This window comes from Castor canadensis, chromosome 17 (genome assembly GCF_047511655.1).
Source record: "Castor canadensis chromosome 17, mCasCan1.hap1v2, whole genome shotgun sequence".
Lineage (NCBI taxonomy): Eukaryota > Metazoa > Chordata > Mammalia > Rodentia > Castoridae > Castor > Castor canadensis.
In genome coordinates this window covers 62220037-62237025 of record NC_133402.1, presented here as the reverse complement: position 1 = coordinate 62237025, position 16989 = coordinate 62220037, and the positions used below count along the sequence as shown (strand labels likewise).

Sequence of the window (16989 nt, the reverse complement as noted above, 5' to 3'; positions counted from 1 at the left end):
TGCCCCACAGCATCCAGCTGTTGGTTGAGATGGGGTCTCATTAACTCTGCCTGGACTGGTCTTGAACTGTGATTCTCTAGATCTCATCCTTTCAAGTAGGCAGGGTACAGGCACCTGGCCACTAGCTAGTTTTTCATTCAGTCACTGAGTATTTCTGTGCCTTGGAGGCAAATAAGTAAGTAAATAAAGGAAGAAGGCCCAGTGTCCGCCCTTAAGAAGATCACTGTCTCAAAGCGGAAATCAACACTGAAACATGATGGAGCCAATCCCCACAGGAGTCACCTGAGGAGTAGTGAGAACGCTGGGGTGACAACTAGGTCCCAGGACCTCTCAGAGCCCTGGCAAAGCAGACTGGGAATGTATGTTGTCTTTGCAACTCTGTCCCACGGCACAGTTAAGTCACCTTAGAAGACAGGGACACTGACTAGTTTCCTTGGAAGGAGGGTGTCAAGGAATCTGGGCTTGGTCCTGAAGCACCATTCAGGGCATGGCAGGAACGGTGACCTTCACATATTTTGTGATCCAAGTTTCTTGAGTGTGCGGGAGGCAGGCTGGTACATCAAACTATAATCCTGGGGCTTCTGAAAGAGGATCAAGTGTAAGAATTTATATAAGAAGTGACAGCGGTGGGGAAAGGGCCTGGGAGTGCAGCCAAGCCCAGAATTGGAGAAGCAGAAGCCAGGCCAGGTGAAAGTTTGTGGCCACCAGGTGATGGCAGCTGAGATGTCACTGGATCGGGGCACAAGGTCCAGAGGCCAGAAGGTTCTTGGTCTCACTGAAGAAGAATTCAATGATGGTCACAGAGGGAACGTAGCCGGAGAAGGTTTACTATCACAAAGCAAAGAGAAAGGACCCTCTCATGATGAGAGTGAACAGCTGCCCCTACCATCTTAGGATTTTAAGTTTTTATTGGGGTTTGCAGAAACTGAGCTAATCCCTACTGGGAAATGGGAGAACTTTCCTGGAAATTGGGTTATGTGCCATCAACTCTTTCAACACATCTGGAAGGGGAGTTTTTTTAAATTATTATAAATGTTCAGACCAGGACTGTTGATTTCCACAGGCTTTGGGGGCTGTGAGTGAACAAGAACCTGCTGTATGTCACAAGTTCGTTGTGGCTACTAGGTGTCCTAATTCTGTCTACCCCTAGGTCAAATGCACACTGACCTACCCCAATAGCAAAGGGCATTTGGAAGCCACTGAACCTTATGCCCAGTGGCCCACGTAGTCCTTTCTCTAATGGCAGAGCAGGGCCAGAGGAGCTAGCACGGAACTGTGAACCCGGAAGAAACGGTTTCCCTCTGTGTCTCAAGGCTGCTTTTAGGTGACAGTCTCCCCACTTGGGAAAATCTGTTCCAGATTTTTGTTATGAGATCTTCATGTTTAGTTCACTGAACACTTAACACTTGGAGTGGTGTGCAAAATTTTGCCTGTATAAGAATCTTCTTTGGCCTGACACTGGTGGTTCACACCTGTAATCTAGCTACTCAGGAGGCAGACATCAGGAGGATCAAGGTTCAAAGCCAGCCTGGGCAAATAGTTCTCAAGACCCTATCCCAAAAAAACCCATCATAGAAAAGGGATGGTGGAGAGGCTCAACGTGAAGGCCCTGAGTTAAAGCCCCAGTATCGCAAAAAAAAAAAAAAAAAAAAAAAAAAAACAACTTTTTGGATGACAGCATTTATCAGTTTCAAATTTGTTCAACATCTGAAAACAGCTTAAAAACACCAGAGTAAGTGGTTTTTAAGAACCCTGTGTTCACAGTCCATGATTCTTCGATAATATTAATCTGAGTTTATGAGAAGGGTCACAAAGTCACCTCTGAAGAGGCATGGTGTGGTACTTCGTGCTGGTTAGACTCACTGCGTGAGAGCTCAGCTATTTGGTCAAGCAGTGGTGCTGGGGAGGTATTTTAGATGCGATTAACATTTCGATCGGTGGACTCTGGTACAGGAGATGACCGCCCATGTGAGTAAGCCTCTTCATTAGTGGAAAGCCTTAATGGCAGACAGGTTCCCCAGAGAGGGACAACTTTAAGCAACACAGGAACCCTACAAATCTCCACGATTCAGCCAGGGGTGGATGCACACACCTGTAATACTAGCTACTTAGGAGGGGGCCATCAAAGGATAGCAGCTTGAGAGCAGCCTAGGCAAAAAGTCCTTGAGACTCCATCTCACCCTTAAAAAGCTGGGCACCGTGGTGTGTGCCTGTCACCTTACCTACCCCAAGGTGTACACAGGATCATGGTCCATGTTCACCTGGGCATAAACTGTAGATCCTATTTGAAAAGTACGGAAAGAAAATAGGGCTGGGGACATGGCTCAAGTGGTAGAGTGACTGCCTGGCAGCTGCAAGGCCCTGAGTTCAAACCCCAGTACTGCCCAAAGAAATTCCAGGACTTACCAGTTCCCACATCACGTGTATTAAATTTCTTCTAGGTCCCACAATTATGTGCATTAAATTCCTTATTGGCTCTTTCCCTCTTGTATTGGTTCTCTTTCACTGGAGAACTGTGACCAGTACATGACTATTAGTCATTTATTTCAGATTACAATGCTAGAATTCACGCCCACCCACACACACTCATGACTAGAATGGTCAGTACCAGTAAAGGAAGGTCTGAGGTCATTTGGAAGAAATGGATACTGCTGGGCACCGACAAAGCAACGTGTACGTTCAGGCTTCAAGTTATATGGCCAGAAAACCAATTTGGTCCAATCCGTGGAAAAACAAAAAGATTAACAGGCCAATCTGACCAAAAGAATGATTTGGTTGAAAATTAGTGTTTCAGTTTTTAATGATAATTAAAATGACGAAATGTTTGCACAAAAAGCACGGATCCGCATTACTCTGATAATTTCACATGGGTGGAGAAGTGGAGGACGATCGCATCACCACCCCCTACAGATCAGCCCCCCTACCCCGCAAGGCCAGCGGGCTGCAGGACCAGAGCCCTAAGAAAACCTCTTACTTAAGTGTGCACAGTCCTGGCACCTTTGGGCCACGTGTCCGGAGGCGGCCATTAGCAGCAGAGAAAGGGTTCGAACTCGGGGCTTCACGCTTGCTAGGCAGGCACCGTGCCACGTGAGCCACCCCGCCAGCCCTGCCTTTTCTCAAGAGATTCCTAAAGACTTTTCTTAATAGAGTTCCTATAAAGGTTTAGAAGTGCCGCTGCCCAGGGAGGCCGGGAGTTAATCAGGGCCAGGTCCACGCACTATGGCCAGATCGCCTCACGCTTCCACGTGGCCGCCCGGCGCGCGATCGAGACGTCACGACGCCATGGGCGTGGCCACGTCGGGACGGAACGATTGGAGTCTCGTGGGGTGGGCGTGGCTGGGGCGGGGGAGCGGGGGAGTGGGGAGGGGGAGCGGGGAGGGGCGGGGGAGTTGGGGGAGCGGGGGAGGGGCGGGGGAGCGGGGCGGAGCGGGGCGGAGCGGGGGAGCGGGGGAGGGGCGGGGGAGCGGGGCGGGGCGGGGCGGGGCGGAGCGGGGCGGGGCGGGGCGGGGAGCGGGGCGGGGAGCGGGGCGGGGCGGGCGCGGCGGCCCGGCAGGGCGTGCTGGGTCTGGGAGGCGCTGGCGTTTATAGCGCGCCCGCTCGGGCGGTGGCGGCGGCTGAGCGGCGCGCAGTGCCGGGATGACGGGGCTGCCCAGTGGCCTGGAGAAGCAGCGCCCGGAGCGATTCGTGCTGGGGCTGGACGTGGGCAGTTCTGTGATCCGCTGCCACGTCTATGACCGGACGATGCGGGTCCGCGGCTCCAGCGAGCAGAAGGTGACCGGGAAGCGGGCTCTGGGCGAGGAGCTGGGTGTCGCCCAGCACCTGGGACCGGGGCCGCCCTACCCAGCCTGGACGCGGCCACCTGCAGCGCCCACGAGCCCCGCGCCCTGAGCGCCGCGCGCTGCCCGGCCGGGTCCCCGCTCGGGTTCTCACCGGGCCGGGCTCCGCGCTGCGCTCCCTGCCGAGCTGGGCTGCAGGGACTCCGGCATGTGGTGGCCCAGGCTTCCTGCCATCTGGGAACGCATCTGTCCGGCCTCACCTGGGTGGCACTGAGGTGACTGGCAGGGCTCTCCAGCCATAACGTGGTTGGTAACTTGCTCGGCACTTCCTTGATTTACCCTCCCCCTCCACTGTCTTAATTTATAATTTTAAGTTCTCAGATCCTGATAGTTTAAATTTGTCTGTCTGTCCGTCGGTTGTGATCTTTATTAACTATTCCTGAAAGTGCCGGGTCCTCACACGAGCAGCCGCCTTCCATGGATGCTGGAGGTATTGGACAAGTTTTGGACGCCGTGTTGTCATTACTTCCCCCCGCCCTTTGAGGAGTCGTAAGAATGTCAGAATGTCTGTGCTTGGTGGTTGCTAGCAAGACCTTGACCTGTTGATAATATTGGTCAGCAGCCAGCAGGGTGAAACCCTCCTGTGCCCATTTGAATGAAGTGTTGATTCTGTGCAATCGTCAGGCCACCAGAAACCATGTTGATTGCTTTCCGTGTTCTTAAGGGATTTTTTTTTTCTTGGCGGTACTGAGGTTTGAACTTAGGACCTAAACACTTACTACGCAGGCACTCTACCACTTGAGCCACATTCCCATTCTCTTTGGCTTTAGTTATTTTTCAGATAGGGTCTCACATTTTTTTTGCCCAGGGCTGGCCTGGGACTGTGATCCCCCTACCCATGACTCCTACATAGCTGGGAGAAGCTCCTGCTTATTGGTTGAGGTGGGATCTTGCCAGCTTTTTGCCTGGGCTGGCCTCAGATTTTGATCCTCCTGATCTCCACCTCCAAACATCTGGGATTACAGGTGTGCACCACTGTGCATGGCAATTCTATTCCTTTTTTTCCCTCCCCTCCCCTCCCTACCTCCCCCCTCTCTCTCGCCCTTCTCTTTTCTCCTTGCCTTTCTTTCTTAGGGTACTGGAGATCAAATCCATGCTCTACCTCTGAACTCCATCCTCTTATTTGCTGTGTTCAATACCAAAATCTTTTTTGGGTTAGGGAGGACAGACACCATCAGTTACCTAAGCTGTTCCCTGCAGCACTGGACTCCCCTTTTCCTCAGTGCCCCACCCTTCTTCCCACTCCCCATGGTCTGCTCTTCATCTCAGCAATGCCTGGGAGCCTGTCCAGCTGGGGTGCACATAGCAGTGACTGCTTTGAGCATTTGATTTAGGACACAGCTGACTTCCATTCAGAATTTTGTACCAGGACAGATTGCTGGATCCTTGTCTGGCTAGCTGTGTACCAATACTGCCCAGCCACCCTCTCCCAACCCCAACCTGAAAGGACATGAAAGGCAGACACCGTCCTCCGGTGACTAACTGTGCTCATATCTTATGATATGTCTTTATCACAAACACAACACTGCATTTTTTTACACTCCTTTCTTATTGTCGACACAAAGCACTTTTGTTTAAGCAGAGATTTAATGGGAGCATTTGGAACCAAATGTAGAAAGGAATTGTTAGGAAATACAGCTGCAGGTCCCAGTATAATTTGGGGCAAATCACTAGTTGTTTTAGAAGTGATGGAAAGAATCCCAGAGATGAATCAAGAGTGTGGTGAGTGGTGGGAAAGCTAGGGTGGCCTGCTTGTAGTCTAAACTGTGGTGGTGTCTGGAAAATAATGTAGGGAAAATAGGACAAATCTGTCTTTCAAGGATGAAGTGCCTCTAGGATGGTGGTGGGGGTTTCCAATGGGATGTCTTAAAAGCGTGGTTCTGGTACTGCAGGGGTCCAAATAAATGAAAAACTCAGATTACTTCAATTGTATCTTAAAAATCGTGGGCCACTTTCTTTGTTGCTGGGAGTGTAGCTCGGTAGTAGAGCACTTGCCTAGCTAAGTCCTAGGTTCAATCCCCATACCTCAAAAAAGAAAAGATGAGATAACTTCTTCTTTACTGGAAACGAGTCTCCTTGGTCTACATTGCTACTTAGTTCTCATTCATTCCCTCATGGGTACAGAATAAATCAATGGTTTACAGTTAATTAAAGTGTCAGGAATTCCGTTTACTTCATGGGTTCTGTGACTTAGACACAAACTTGTTTTTCTCAAGTGAAAAAGAAAAACCTAGCCAGGCATGATGGTACGTGCCTATAATCCTAGCGTTTGGGAGGTGGAGGTAGGAGGATCAGTTTGATGAGTTTTATGCCAGCCTCGTCTACATAGTAAGAGCCTGTCTCAAAAACCACCACCACAACAAACCTCAGTGTAGAATTTGATTCATATTATCACTTCAAAAAAAAACCCCAAAAAGAGACCACTTTTTAGAGCTCTGAAGAAGATGGGCTGTGTTGGCCTTTAGTTAACATTGAAATCCCAACACTGAGGCCAGGGGCTCAGCGCACACATTATATCACCGAGTTGTGTCCCCAGCCTCAATAATTTGTATTTTAACAAAGTCTTTCTTAGAGACTTAAATAGCGGCATTACATGCAAGAAGACTGTCCCATGTTGGAAGCCCTGTGTGAATATTTGATACTTTGTCTTGAAAATGAACAAAATTTGTCATGTTCCCCATTGGAATGCCAGGCTTTTGTGTGAAGCCATAAAAGGTGATGGTTGGAAGAACAGAACAGAACGCCACCTCAGGTCACCAGTGCTGTACCCGCTGGATCGCCTTGAAAAGTGAACTCTGCTTGTTGGCTTCTTTTTTTTGTGTGTCTATTCAGCAAAAGACATCTTAACTTTGATTTTATCCTCGATCTGGTTTTGGTTTGGTTCTCTTTTTTAGAGGACAGATTTCGCTCTGGTGACACGTTTGGATATAGTTTTAGTTTTCTCTCAAGGCTTCATTTGTTGGAAGTTTGATCTCCAGGGTGGCCTGTTGAGAGGTGGTGGAACCTTTAAGACATGGAGCCTAGCCTGATGCAGTGACTCATACCTGTAATCCGGGCATAAGGCATAATCTGGGGAGGTGGAGATTGGGAAGATCTTGTTTTAAAGCCAGTCCAGGCAAAAAGTTCTCAAGACCCCCAAACTGGGCATGGCGTGTGCATGTCATCCCAGCTGTATGTGAACCTGTCCAGTCATAAGAGGTATAGAGATAGTTCTTTTGGGACTCTGTTTCTTTTTTTTGTTTTGGCAGTTCTGGACTTGAAGTCAGGGCCTCACAGTTGCGAGGCAGGCGTTCTACCACTTGAGCTACGTCCCTAGCCTTCTCTTTCTTTTTTGAATTATGTATATGTCTATTTAGAGTGTGTAACACAATGTCTGACGCCCTTATCTTGATACACATGCACCTAGTGAAGTGATTACTGTGGCTGTCTTTGCTGAGACTGTCCTTTTGTTTCAAAAGTGTGCACTGTGTCCTCTTGGCCTTGGTATTTCTCGATACCTTTTTGAGATTTTTCTGATTCTTCACATGCTTAGGATTTTGGGTTGTATCCTGGATGTTTTGAGCATTAAGTCAAGAGACTCAGGGTCTTGGGTAGATCTTGTGAAAGATGTTGGCGTTTTCTTTTAGCAGGCAATATTGGCTTCAGACACTGATTCGGCCGTGCGTGGACAGTGGCTCAATAGTGACTCTGTTCCTAACCTTGTCTTCCTGTTCAGCTCAGCCCTGGCTGTGTGCACAGCCGAGTGGTCAGTCTGGGACCTGGGCAGTGGCCTGTCCCTTGACTCTCTTAATGTCGTGGGGATGTTGCTTAGGGTTCTGTCCACACAGGCTCAATTTCCGTGGGAGCTAGGAGTTCACTCACAGCTTTCTATGGTGTCTTCCCCAAGTTCCTCTCTCCCTGAGACTTTCCTGGCAGCTTTTTGACTTGCTGAGCCTCCCAGTCTAAGGTTTTGGCCTGAAATCTGGGGCTCTTTTCACCTCGTTCTTCTGGGTACGTCTGGGCCTGGGGAGCAGAAGCAGATGAAAAGCAGGAGAGGGTCCCTTCGCGTCCTGGGACCACAGCTTGCCACTGGGTGAGGACACATTACCTCCCTCAGTGACCTAGCTGCTGTTGACGCCCAGGCACACCACTGTCCTCACTGAGGGATAGCCTGGGGCAAAAGGGGAGGGGGATCCCAGAAAACCAGGGGTGGGAGCACGTCATCGCTTCTTGTTAGGAGTCCCCTTTCTTGTTCTTTGGGCCCAGGCAATAGAGCTTCTCCAGGAACCCGCTTCCAATTTTCAGGGTGCCTTGAGTCCAGACCAGGGGTTGTCAGAAGAAAAGTGTTTTGGAAACTCACCACCAGTTTAGTGGTGTACAGTTACTTTTTGGTTTCTCATATTGCTGGGGTTGGAACCTGGAGCCTTGTGTAGCCTTTCTTTTTTTATATAAAAATTTTTTATTAGGATATATTCGTTATGGGGCATTCATAGTGGAAATTCCGATTAGACTTATGTTGTACACTATTTACATCGCCCCCATCGTGGCTCCCCCTCAGCCCCTCCCCACCGCACTTAAAGCAATCGCAAGAGGTTTTCTTGTTGTATGATGTCAATCTGCCATATACCGTCACCTTAATCTCCTTCCTTCACCTCTCCTATTTTACAGTCCTGGTTTGTTTTCGTTATTAATATTTAATTTGATGTTCAAAGGGACGCCTCAGTATATGCCCTCTGTGGGTGTGCTTTACTTTGGTCCATTCAACCCCTTCCATTGCCCGCCCTCTCCCTTTACCTCCCACCCCAGTTTTCAGCAGCTTTCAGTACACACCCTAATATCCTCCACCTTCACAGATGTGATGTTTCACGACATTACTGATGCTCTATCTTTCTCTTTTCCTTTCCCGCTTTCCCCGAGTTCCATAGAGCAGTTCCACCGTCTCAGGCATGTTCCACATCTGACTTTGTGAATGATCATGCTTGTCTTTGTGTACATGTTTGTTTATCTTCGGACCTGTCTTCCATGTACGAGAGAGAACATGCGACCTTTGTGTGTCTGAGCCTGGCTCACTTCACTTAGCATGAGGTCCTCCGCTTGCATAGCCTTGTTGCTGAGCCTTGTTGGGGAGCGCGCTGTCACTGAGCCACCTCCCCAGCCCTCATGGGTTTTGGATTCCTTTCTATTTCCCAATCTATATGCAACCGTATACTTCTATTGTTATTATTTTTGGTGGGACTGGGGTTTAAACTCAGGACTTTGCACTTACAAAGCAGGCACTCTGTTTTGGAGTCGGGGTCTTCTGAACTGTTTACCTGGGCTGTCTTCAAACTGTGATCCTCCCGATCTCAGCCTCCCAAGTAGCTGGGATTACAGGCATGAGCCGGGCAGCTGTACATTAGAGGCCCAGCGCGTGCACACACGCACACACACACAACTGTTCCATTCGTTCTGCTTCTGTTTTATGTTTGTATGCAGTGTGAGGCACAGGTGGAGTGTGCTTAGTACCATAGTCTCAGCTGTATCTCTAATTTTTTTTATTTTTAATTTTTTTAAAAGTCTGACATTTTTCTTACTTTGAAACATCTTCATTGTGGAAAACTTAAAAAAATTAAAGATAAAACAGGTTCCAATCTTGTGTGAAGTCATGAAACTACTGCTGTCTTGGTGTTGGTGTATAGCCCTTTTTAATTGCATATTTTTTTCTTCTTGGGGGTGGGGTGTACATGCTGAGTATCTGTAAGTGACACTCCCCTCTCCTCAATTTTAACAGTAATAATTAGATAAATAAAATCTTGTTTTAATTATCTTAACTGAACACTAAGACACTGCTCACTCAACCTAATGTTCTTTTGGCTAAACCTCTATTTCCCTAACCAGGTGGAAAGTCTGTATCCTCAGCCTGGCTGGGTTGAAATTGACCCTGATGCCCTCTGGACTCAGTTTGTTGCTGTGGTAAAAGGCGCTGTCAAAGGTAAAGGATTTAAAAAAATAGCAACAGTCCCTGGGGTGTATTTTGTTTGTAATAGTGTTCCTCAGGTTTCGGTAGAATTTGTGGGGTTTTAAAGTTACAATATACGAGCAGTATTTTATTGGAGGGGTCACAGTTCCCCAGTATTCTTCAGGGGAAGTTTGTGGTATGCGCTGAACCACTTTGTCAGGCAGGCTAGAAGCGATTACGCCCCTGGTTTGTCTTCTTTCGTTCTAGGCTGTAGCTACGCTGATCTGATTTCCTGGTGGGTGCAGAGTTCCCGGGGGATGCAAGCACTTACCATGTGCACGTCCTACTCTCAGGAGTTCAAAATAAGGTTCTTCTGGTTTTCCTGTGTGGCCACTTGTTGCAATGTGCTCTCCTAACCACAGCAGTGGCCACTTAGCTCTTTAAGAATGTCTTCAAACTGGGTGTGGTGGCGCACGCTTTTAATCCCGGCAGCACCCAGGAGGCTGAGGGAGGAGGATCTTGAGTTCCAGGCTGGCCTGGGCTTTGCAGTACATAGTACAGGCCAGCCACGGCTACAAAGCCAGACCTTGTCTTTTTAAAAAAACCTTTAAAAAAGTGTTGCACATTTTTCTGGCTGAATTGTTTTCTTTTCATCTTTTTAGTTTGTAATATTTCAAAACTTAAAACCAGAAACAAAATTTGCGAAAACAGTACAGCAGACACAGATATACTCTTCTCCTAGAGTCAAACATACTCAGTATTGCTTACAATTCTGCGAACTTTTATTTCCTGAGCTATCTGAGGGTTAGTTGTCATAAAACCGTCATTCCTTAATTCTAAGGCACTATCTCCAAAGCAAAGGAGTGCCTGGCTACATAACCGCAGCGTGGCTGTCACACTGTTTGCCAGCACCCAGTCTTCAAAATTCTTATTTCAGTGCACGATAATGTTTTCCATCTGGAACCCACCTGCTCGGGGCCTTGCCTGTAGCTACTAGTCTGCTTGGGCTCCTTCATCGTCTGTTGCGTATCCTCTGTGATATGGACAGGTTTCAAAAGTACAGCCACATTGGTGTACCAAACTTCATTTGGGTATTGTCAAATGTGATTACATTTCACCTAAATATTTTTGCAAGAAATACTGTTATAGGGATGACCCATCAGTGCTCAAATTGAAGTTGTCCCAAATTTTCCCAGTAGGATAAATTGATCTTAGAGAAGTATTACAAGCTTGGTGTGGTGGCACATAGCTGTAATCCCACCACTAAGGAGGATTGAGAGTTTGGGGCTAGCCTGGGTTATATAGCTAGACCAACTTAAAAATTACAAACAGTTGGGTGCTTGTAGCTCATGAATGTAATCCTGATTATTTGGGAGGCTGAGGTCAGGAGGAGGATCGTGGTTCAAGGTCAGCCCAGGTAAATAGTTCATGAGACCCCCGTCTCCAAAATCACCAGAGCAAAATGAGCTGGAGATGTGGCTCAAGGGGTAGAGCGCCTGCTTTGCACATGAGAAAGCCCCGAGTTCAAACTCTATTCCCTCCACCCCCCCCCAAAAACAGAAAGTACAAAAGCAATTGCACTTCTATATTTTAAGAAATTTCGATTACAAAAAAAGCCCCAAGCAAACAAAGGGCTGGGGGTGTGGCTCAAGTGGTAGAGCGCTTGCCTAACAAGCTCAAGGCCCTAAGTTCAAACCCCAGCACCGCCAAAAAAAAAAAAAAAAAAAAAAGTAGTAAAAATACCACCTCCTGATTTGGGCCGGGAGTGTTTCTCAGTGGTGCAGTGCTTGCCTCCCATGTATGTGGCCCTGGATTTGATTCCCAGCACCACAAAAAAATCAAAACCAAAACAATTCATGTTTTTATTTTCATTCCTTGTTGTCTGATCCCGTCCTCCTTTCCCCAGGGTTTTACTTCGTGGCCACTATAATGCTGGGCTGTTATGATCCATCATCCCCTAAAATTGGTTCCAGATTTTTAGTATTATCAGGAAAAAAACACAAAACACAATCTGACTTGCTCTTAGTAGTTTTTTTTCCCCAACACTTAAAGAAAAAAAAAAAGAGAGGCTATGTTTCTTTCTTTCTTTCTTTATTTATTTTTTGCGGTATGGGATTTGAATTTAGGGTCTCAGTCTTGCTAGGCAGGTGCCCTCACCAGCCCTTTTCTGTGATGGGCTTTTTCGAGATAAAGTCTCATAAACTATTAGTCTGAGGCTGGCTTAGAACCGTCACCTGAGGGAGGATGGATAAGGGGCTCCCACAGCTTCCCAGTTTCCATCCAAAATCTCAGGTCCTTGAGATCCACAAACATTGAAAAGAATTTCAAGGTGTCTCACAAGGAGTCTCACAGGTGAAAGTTTTAGGAAGAATTTATTTTAGTGTTACAGGATGAAGTATAAACAAGGGGAGGGGGAGAGGAAAAGAGAAACATTTCCTGTTCCTCATGAAGGAAATGGGGGCAAGGATTCAAAATGGTGGTCCCCACCTCTTAGTTGTATAGCTGAGAGCTGAGGGAATGCACGTGGTCAAAGATGGTGGATCTGGGTGCCTGAGATGGTTGTTAAAACAGGAAGGGTCGTCCTGGCCCAGCCAAATCCCAGAGACAACAGGATGCTTTGAGCTTCCCTCAGGTACACAGGGTTCTTCTCCACCCATCCAAGGAGCCTAGGAGCTCATTAACCTCAAAGAACAGAGCAGGTAGCTCCTCTCGGTCCCCTGTTCCTGTAACGTGGCAACTAAAAGGAAATGAGAGGGCCAGCTGCTCCAGCTCTCCAGCCTTTACTTCCTTGTTCCAATGTCAGAGTTTGGCCATTTAAATATTTATTAAAACAATAAATTTCCTTGTCTCCTCATCTATCTATCCTGCCTCAGAACCGTGATCCTCCTAATCTCTGCTTCTTGAGTAGGATTACAGGCGTGAGCCGCCTGGTGAGGCTGTGTTTCTTAATATAAGGATATCGTGTTTCCTTTTAAGTTAAAATACTACAAATCACCAGGTGCAGTGGCTCACGCCTATAATCCTAGCTACTTGGGAGGCTGAAATCAGGAGGATCACAGTTCGAGGCCAGCCTGAGCAAATAGTTCTCAAGACCCCCATCTCCAAAATAACCAGAGCAAAATGGACTGGAGGTGTGGCTCAAGTGGTAGAGCACCTGCTTTGCAAGAACGAAGCACTGAGTTAAAAACTCCAGTCTCATTTGGGCTGGTGGCTCACACCTGTAATCCTAGCTACTCAGGAGCCAGTGATCAGGAGGACTGTGGTTCAAAGCCAGACCAGGCAAAACAACTCAAGAGACCCTATCATCTCAAAAAAAAACCCATCACAACAAAGGGCTGCTGGAGTGTGTGGCTCCAGGTGTAGGCCCTGAGTTCAAGTGCCAGTACTCCAAAAGAAACACCCCAAAAGCCTCCAGTCCCACCAAGAACAAAACAAAACTACAAATCATCTAGTAATGTTTTACTTTTGGCTCCTATTGTTTTATTAAAATATTAATCCCAAGTGTTTTTTCTTAAAGATTATATGGAATAATTTCTCCTTGTACTGTAATATAGATGAGAAAACGTCACCGGCTTTTAAATGTGTGTTTTATCTGTCTTTACTTTTAGCTGCAGGAGCACAGATGAGTCAAATTGTTGGCCTTGGCATATCAACGCAGAGAGCAACTTTTATTACGTGGAACAAGTAAGTTCTTTGTGGATCAAGCTCCTTCCCTGGGTTTATGTTTCAGTGAATTCCCTGCTGTGAAACCTGTTCGGCGAGTTTTAAATTTGTGAAATGAAAATGGACTTCCTTTCTGGTTTATGTACTCATTGCAAGTCACCTGTGCTTGACTTACATAAAATAATGATCAAGAAGCCAGGCATGGTGGTGCACAGCCATAATCCCAGCTATGTGGGAGGTATATGTAGGAGGATTTTGATCCAAGGCTAGCCCCAGGCAAAACTACAAAACCCTATCTGAGAAAACTCAAGTAGAAAGGGCTGGGGGCGTGGCTCAAGTGGTAACCTACCTGCTTAGCAAGTGCAAAGCCCTGAGTTCAAACCCCAGTACTGCCAAAAAAAACCAAAAAACGCAAAACAATAACAAAATCAAAATGCCCAGGAAAAAAGAACTGTAAAATTTGCCTTTGTGACAAAGCACTAGACTCCAGAGAACATGGGAGGAGGGAAGGGGGATGAGTCTGAAAAATACTGTTAGAGTGACTCCACGAGGACCTGGCTTTTGATTTAGATTTAGGCAAAAGGAAGAAATTTGAGTCTTCTGTTCAGCTTGTGATAGCAGTTTTGCAGAATACAAGAGGAGGAGCAGGTTGGGTAAGGTGGGGAAGCAGAGAAGTTGGTGAAGTTCTGGTTTTGGATAGAGGTGGCTAGAACACTGGCCTGACACAGACTGAGGCAGGACACAGCTCTCTACCTAGTGCTCTTCCTCTCAAAGCAGGACACATGGAGATGGATCCCACACCTGCTGTCCCCCTCTGTGCTCCAGTGCGCTGGCAGTGCGCCCTTTAGCAGTAACGTGTGTGTCAGAGGAGGGAGTGAATGAGTCACTTACCTGTAGGGATCTAATCAGTGCCACCGATGATCTTTAGGGCCAGATAATTCTTTGTTGTGGAAACCGGTGGCACTATAGATGTTTGGCAACAGATGTCTGGTGGCACTTCTCCCTCTTATGACAAACACAGACTTCTAACAGGCATTGCCAAGTCAGCCTGAGTTGACAGCTCCGGTGTAGACGAAGTCCCAAGAGGCAGAGGGACTCTCTGGTAGAAATTATGTAAGAGAAGAGAAGCAGGCTGAGGATATGGTCTAGGAGGTCCCTCCCCCCACCAAAGAAAAGAAAGGGATTGGGGAAGAAAAATCTGGCCAACGAAAGCAAATCTGAGAGGTGGATGACAGGAAGTGGGGGCAGGAGAGAGTCCCAGGGAAGGGGCTGATTAGATGTGTCCCATTGGTGCAATGTACAAGTGAGGCTGTTATTGGAAATGATTGCCTTCCTCAGGGCCAGGTGAACATAGCACCCATGACAGGAAGGTGACAGTGTTAGGCAGCATAGCTTTCCTGGGACCCTGGGGGACCCTGCCTTCCTATAGAAGGCACACAGCAGTCAGATTGCTAGGTGCTTGGTTCCTTTCCTCACTGGTGGGGCTGTTGTTACAGAGGGGTGACTTTTTCCCAGGAGTTTATGTTCTTGGCTGTTCTGTTTTGAAATGTCTGTATTTTTCCATGAGTTTTGGAGACATGCTTCGCTTGTAGAAACTGAAATCTGGGTATTTTTCGAAGGACTGTGCCAAGTCTCATTCTTCTTTGACACTGAAATAACAGAGCCTGAGTCTTCTCTTTGGGCCCCGAGAAGCCACTGTGGTGTTTATTAAGTGACGCTGTCAGAATCCACAAGCTCCCACAGACAGCAAAGGCCTGACAGGGACAGGCACAGCTTAGAGCCAGCAGGAAGTCCTTCTGCTCCTGAGAGAGACGAGATGTGGTACCCTGTGGAACAATCTATTGTTTGTGCCAGTCCTGGCAGCTCCTCCTCATCCCTGCTCCAGTGACGATGGCATTCCTGTCCTCCTGGCCTTAGGCAGTCATGTTCCCTCTGCTTGCTGTCAGGAAGACTAAGATGCCCAGAACTTTCCTTTTGTTTTCTCCTCACCCCCCGAAACCAGGGAGCTCACTGTCATCAATTTCGTTTTTCACTTCTTGTGTTTTCTTCATGCTCTTCAGCTGAAATACATTTAATCAGTCATGTGTTTAGCCTGCTCTCTGGAAAAATAGCTAAATGCTGTCTCCTCCATCTTGCTTCTAAATTCATTTTGTTCTAAAAAATCATAAGCTGTTTTGTTTAGTTCCTGTGTCTGTCGGGGGACTTCTGCCAACCTCAGAGCGGGGTGTGCCAACTAGTAAGATAAAATGTGAGTCACATGAACTGGACCCAGTGACTTTGGAGTTCAGAACTGAACACAAAGGTGACTGAGACACGAGCCCGAGGGATTTCCTTCTACAGGGAGATCAGTTGCTCTGTGCTCCTACTCTGCAGTGACATTAACGTCAGTGGATCTTCCTTAGCGCACAAAATACAGCGAGAGCCACGGAAGGTGTAGAGTGTTAGAAGAGCTTAAGGCAACTTATTTACAATATTGTCACTTCTCCTTTAATTGTTGAAATCAGTGCTAGGGGACCAGTGGGCTGTCTGCCTCCACCTGAGGTCAGTTCCCTAGCATGTCTTGTAACCATACCACTTTCACCTGCTGATTTGCTCCCCTTCTTTGCTCTTCACCTATGCTCGCCTTTCAATTCCTCTACCCAGCCGTCCGTCCTACCCCAGGACCTTTGAACACACAAGAGCACATTTTATCAGGAGTGTTCTCCTTCCTGTTTGATTCCTCTGCACTCTTCAGAGCTTAGCTCCGTATTAGTTCTTAGAGCAGCCTCTTTTCCCAGACCAGACATGGTTTCCCATAACACCCCCACGGCTCACTGCAGCTCTCCTTCATGGGACATATCCCTGTCGTTAGCAAGCAACCAAGTGACCATTTCTTTGAATTCCCTGATAGAAAGTACATTCATCAGGCAAAGACGCCATGTCTCTCTGTTCACAGCTCTGTCCCCAGCTCCTGGCACACATTGCCTTATAAAGATTTGCTGAAACCAGTGAGGATGTGACCATGAGTGTGGACTTTTAAGCAGAGTGGGGAGTGAGTCTTGGACTTAGGGTGTGGCGTGGTGGCAGAGCCTGTGTCTAACATGTGTGAGGTCCTGGGTTCAATTCCCTGCACTGCAAAAAGGAAAGAAAAGATGACAATGATTAGTAGATAGCAGTGGTTGATTGTCAGGAACATCAGGGAGAAGGGTGTTTTCTTCTGTATCTCAGCTCTGTCTACTTTCTCTTGCGTGGCTCCCAATTGCTCAGCAAATCCTAAAGGTGACTGGTGTGGAAATAGGCTCAGGTGATATTTTAGATCTTCTGTAGGTCAGAAGTTTTTATCTGATTGTGCCAATCAGGATAAGTGCAATGAAGGGGAAAGTTTTTGTTTTTTTTTTTAATCTTTGTGGGACAGAGTTCTTGCTATGTAGCCAAGGCTGGCCTTGAACTCAAAATCATCTTGCCTCAGCCTCCTGAGAGGCTCCTGCACTCAGCCTCCTTCTCCAGCCTCCTGTACCTGCCTCAGCCTCCTGCACCACCCTGCCTGGCAACTCTGTTTAAATCTTGCTTTTAAAAGTGTATACAGAGAAAGAA

At 47.3% G+C, this 16989-nt stretch overlaps 1 protein-coding gene across 5 annotated transcripts in view; it reads left to right on the top strand.

The window, feature by feature from the left end:
* The first annotated feature begins 3551 nt into the window (after nucleotides 1–3551).
* Gk5 (glycerol kinase 5) overlaps nucleotides 3552–16989 on the top strand; it is a 49370-nt gene continuing 35932 nt past the window's right edge. For 2 of the 5 annotated variants that reach the window (XM_074059078.1, XM_074059077.1), the window contains exons 1-3: nucleotides 3552–3771; nucleotides 9693–9786; nucleotides 13362–13437. In XM_074059078.1, coding sequence (XP_073915179.1) covers nucleotides 3637–3771; nucleotides 9693–9786; nucleotides 13362–13437 — 305 coding nt within the window. In that variant the 5' untranslated portion in view covers nucleotides 3552–3636. The remainder of the gene's footprint in view (nucleotides 3772–9692; nucleotides 9787–13361; nucleotides 13438–16989) is intronic. The other 3 variants (XM_020184586.2, XM_074059080.1, XM_074059079.1) reach the window with 3 other exon arrangements.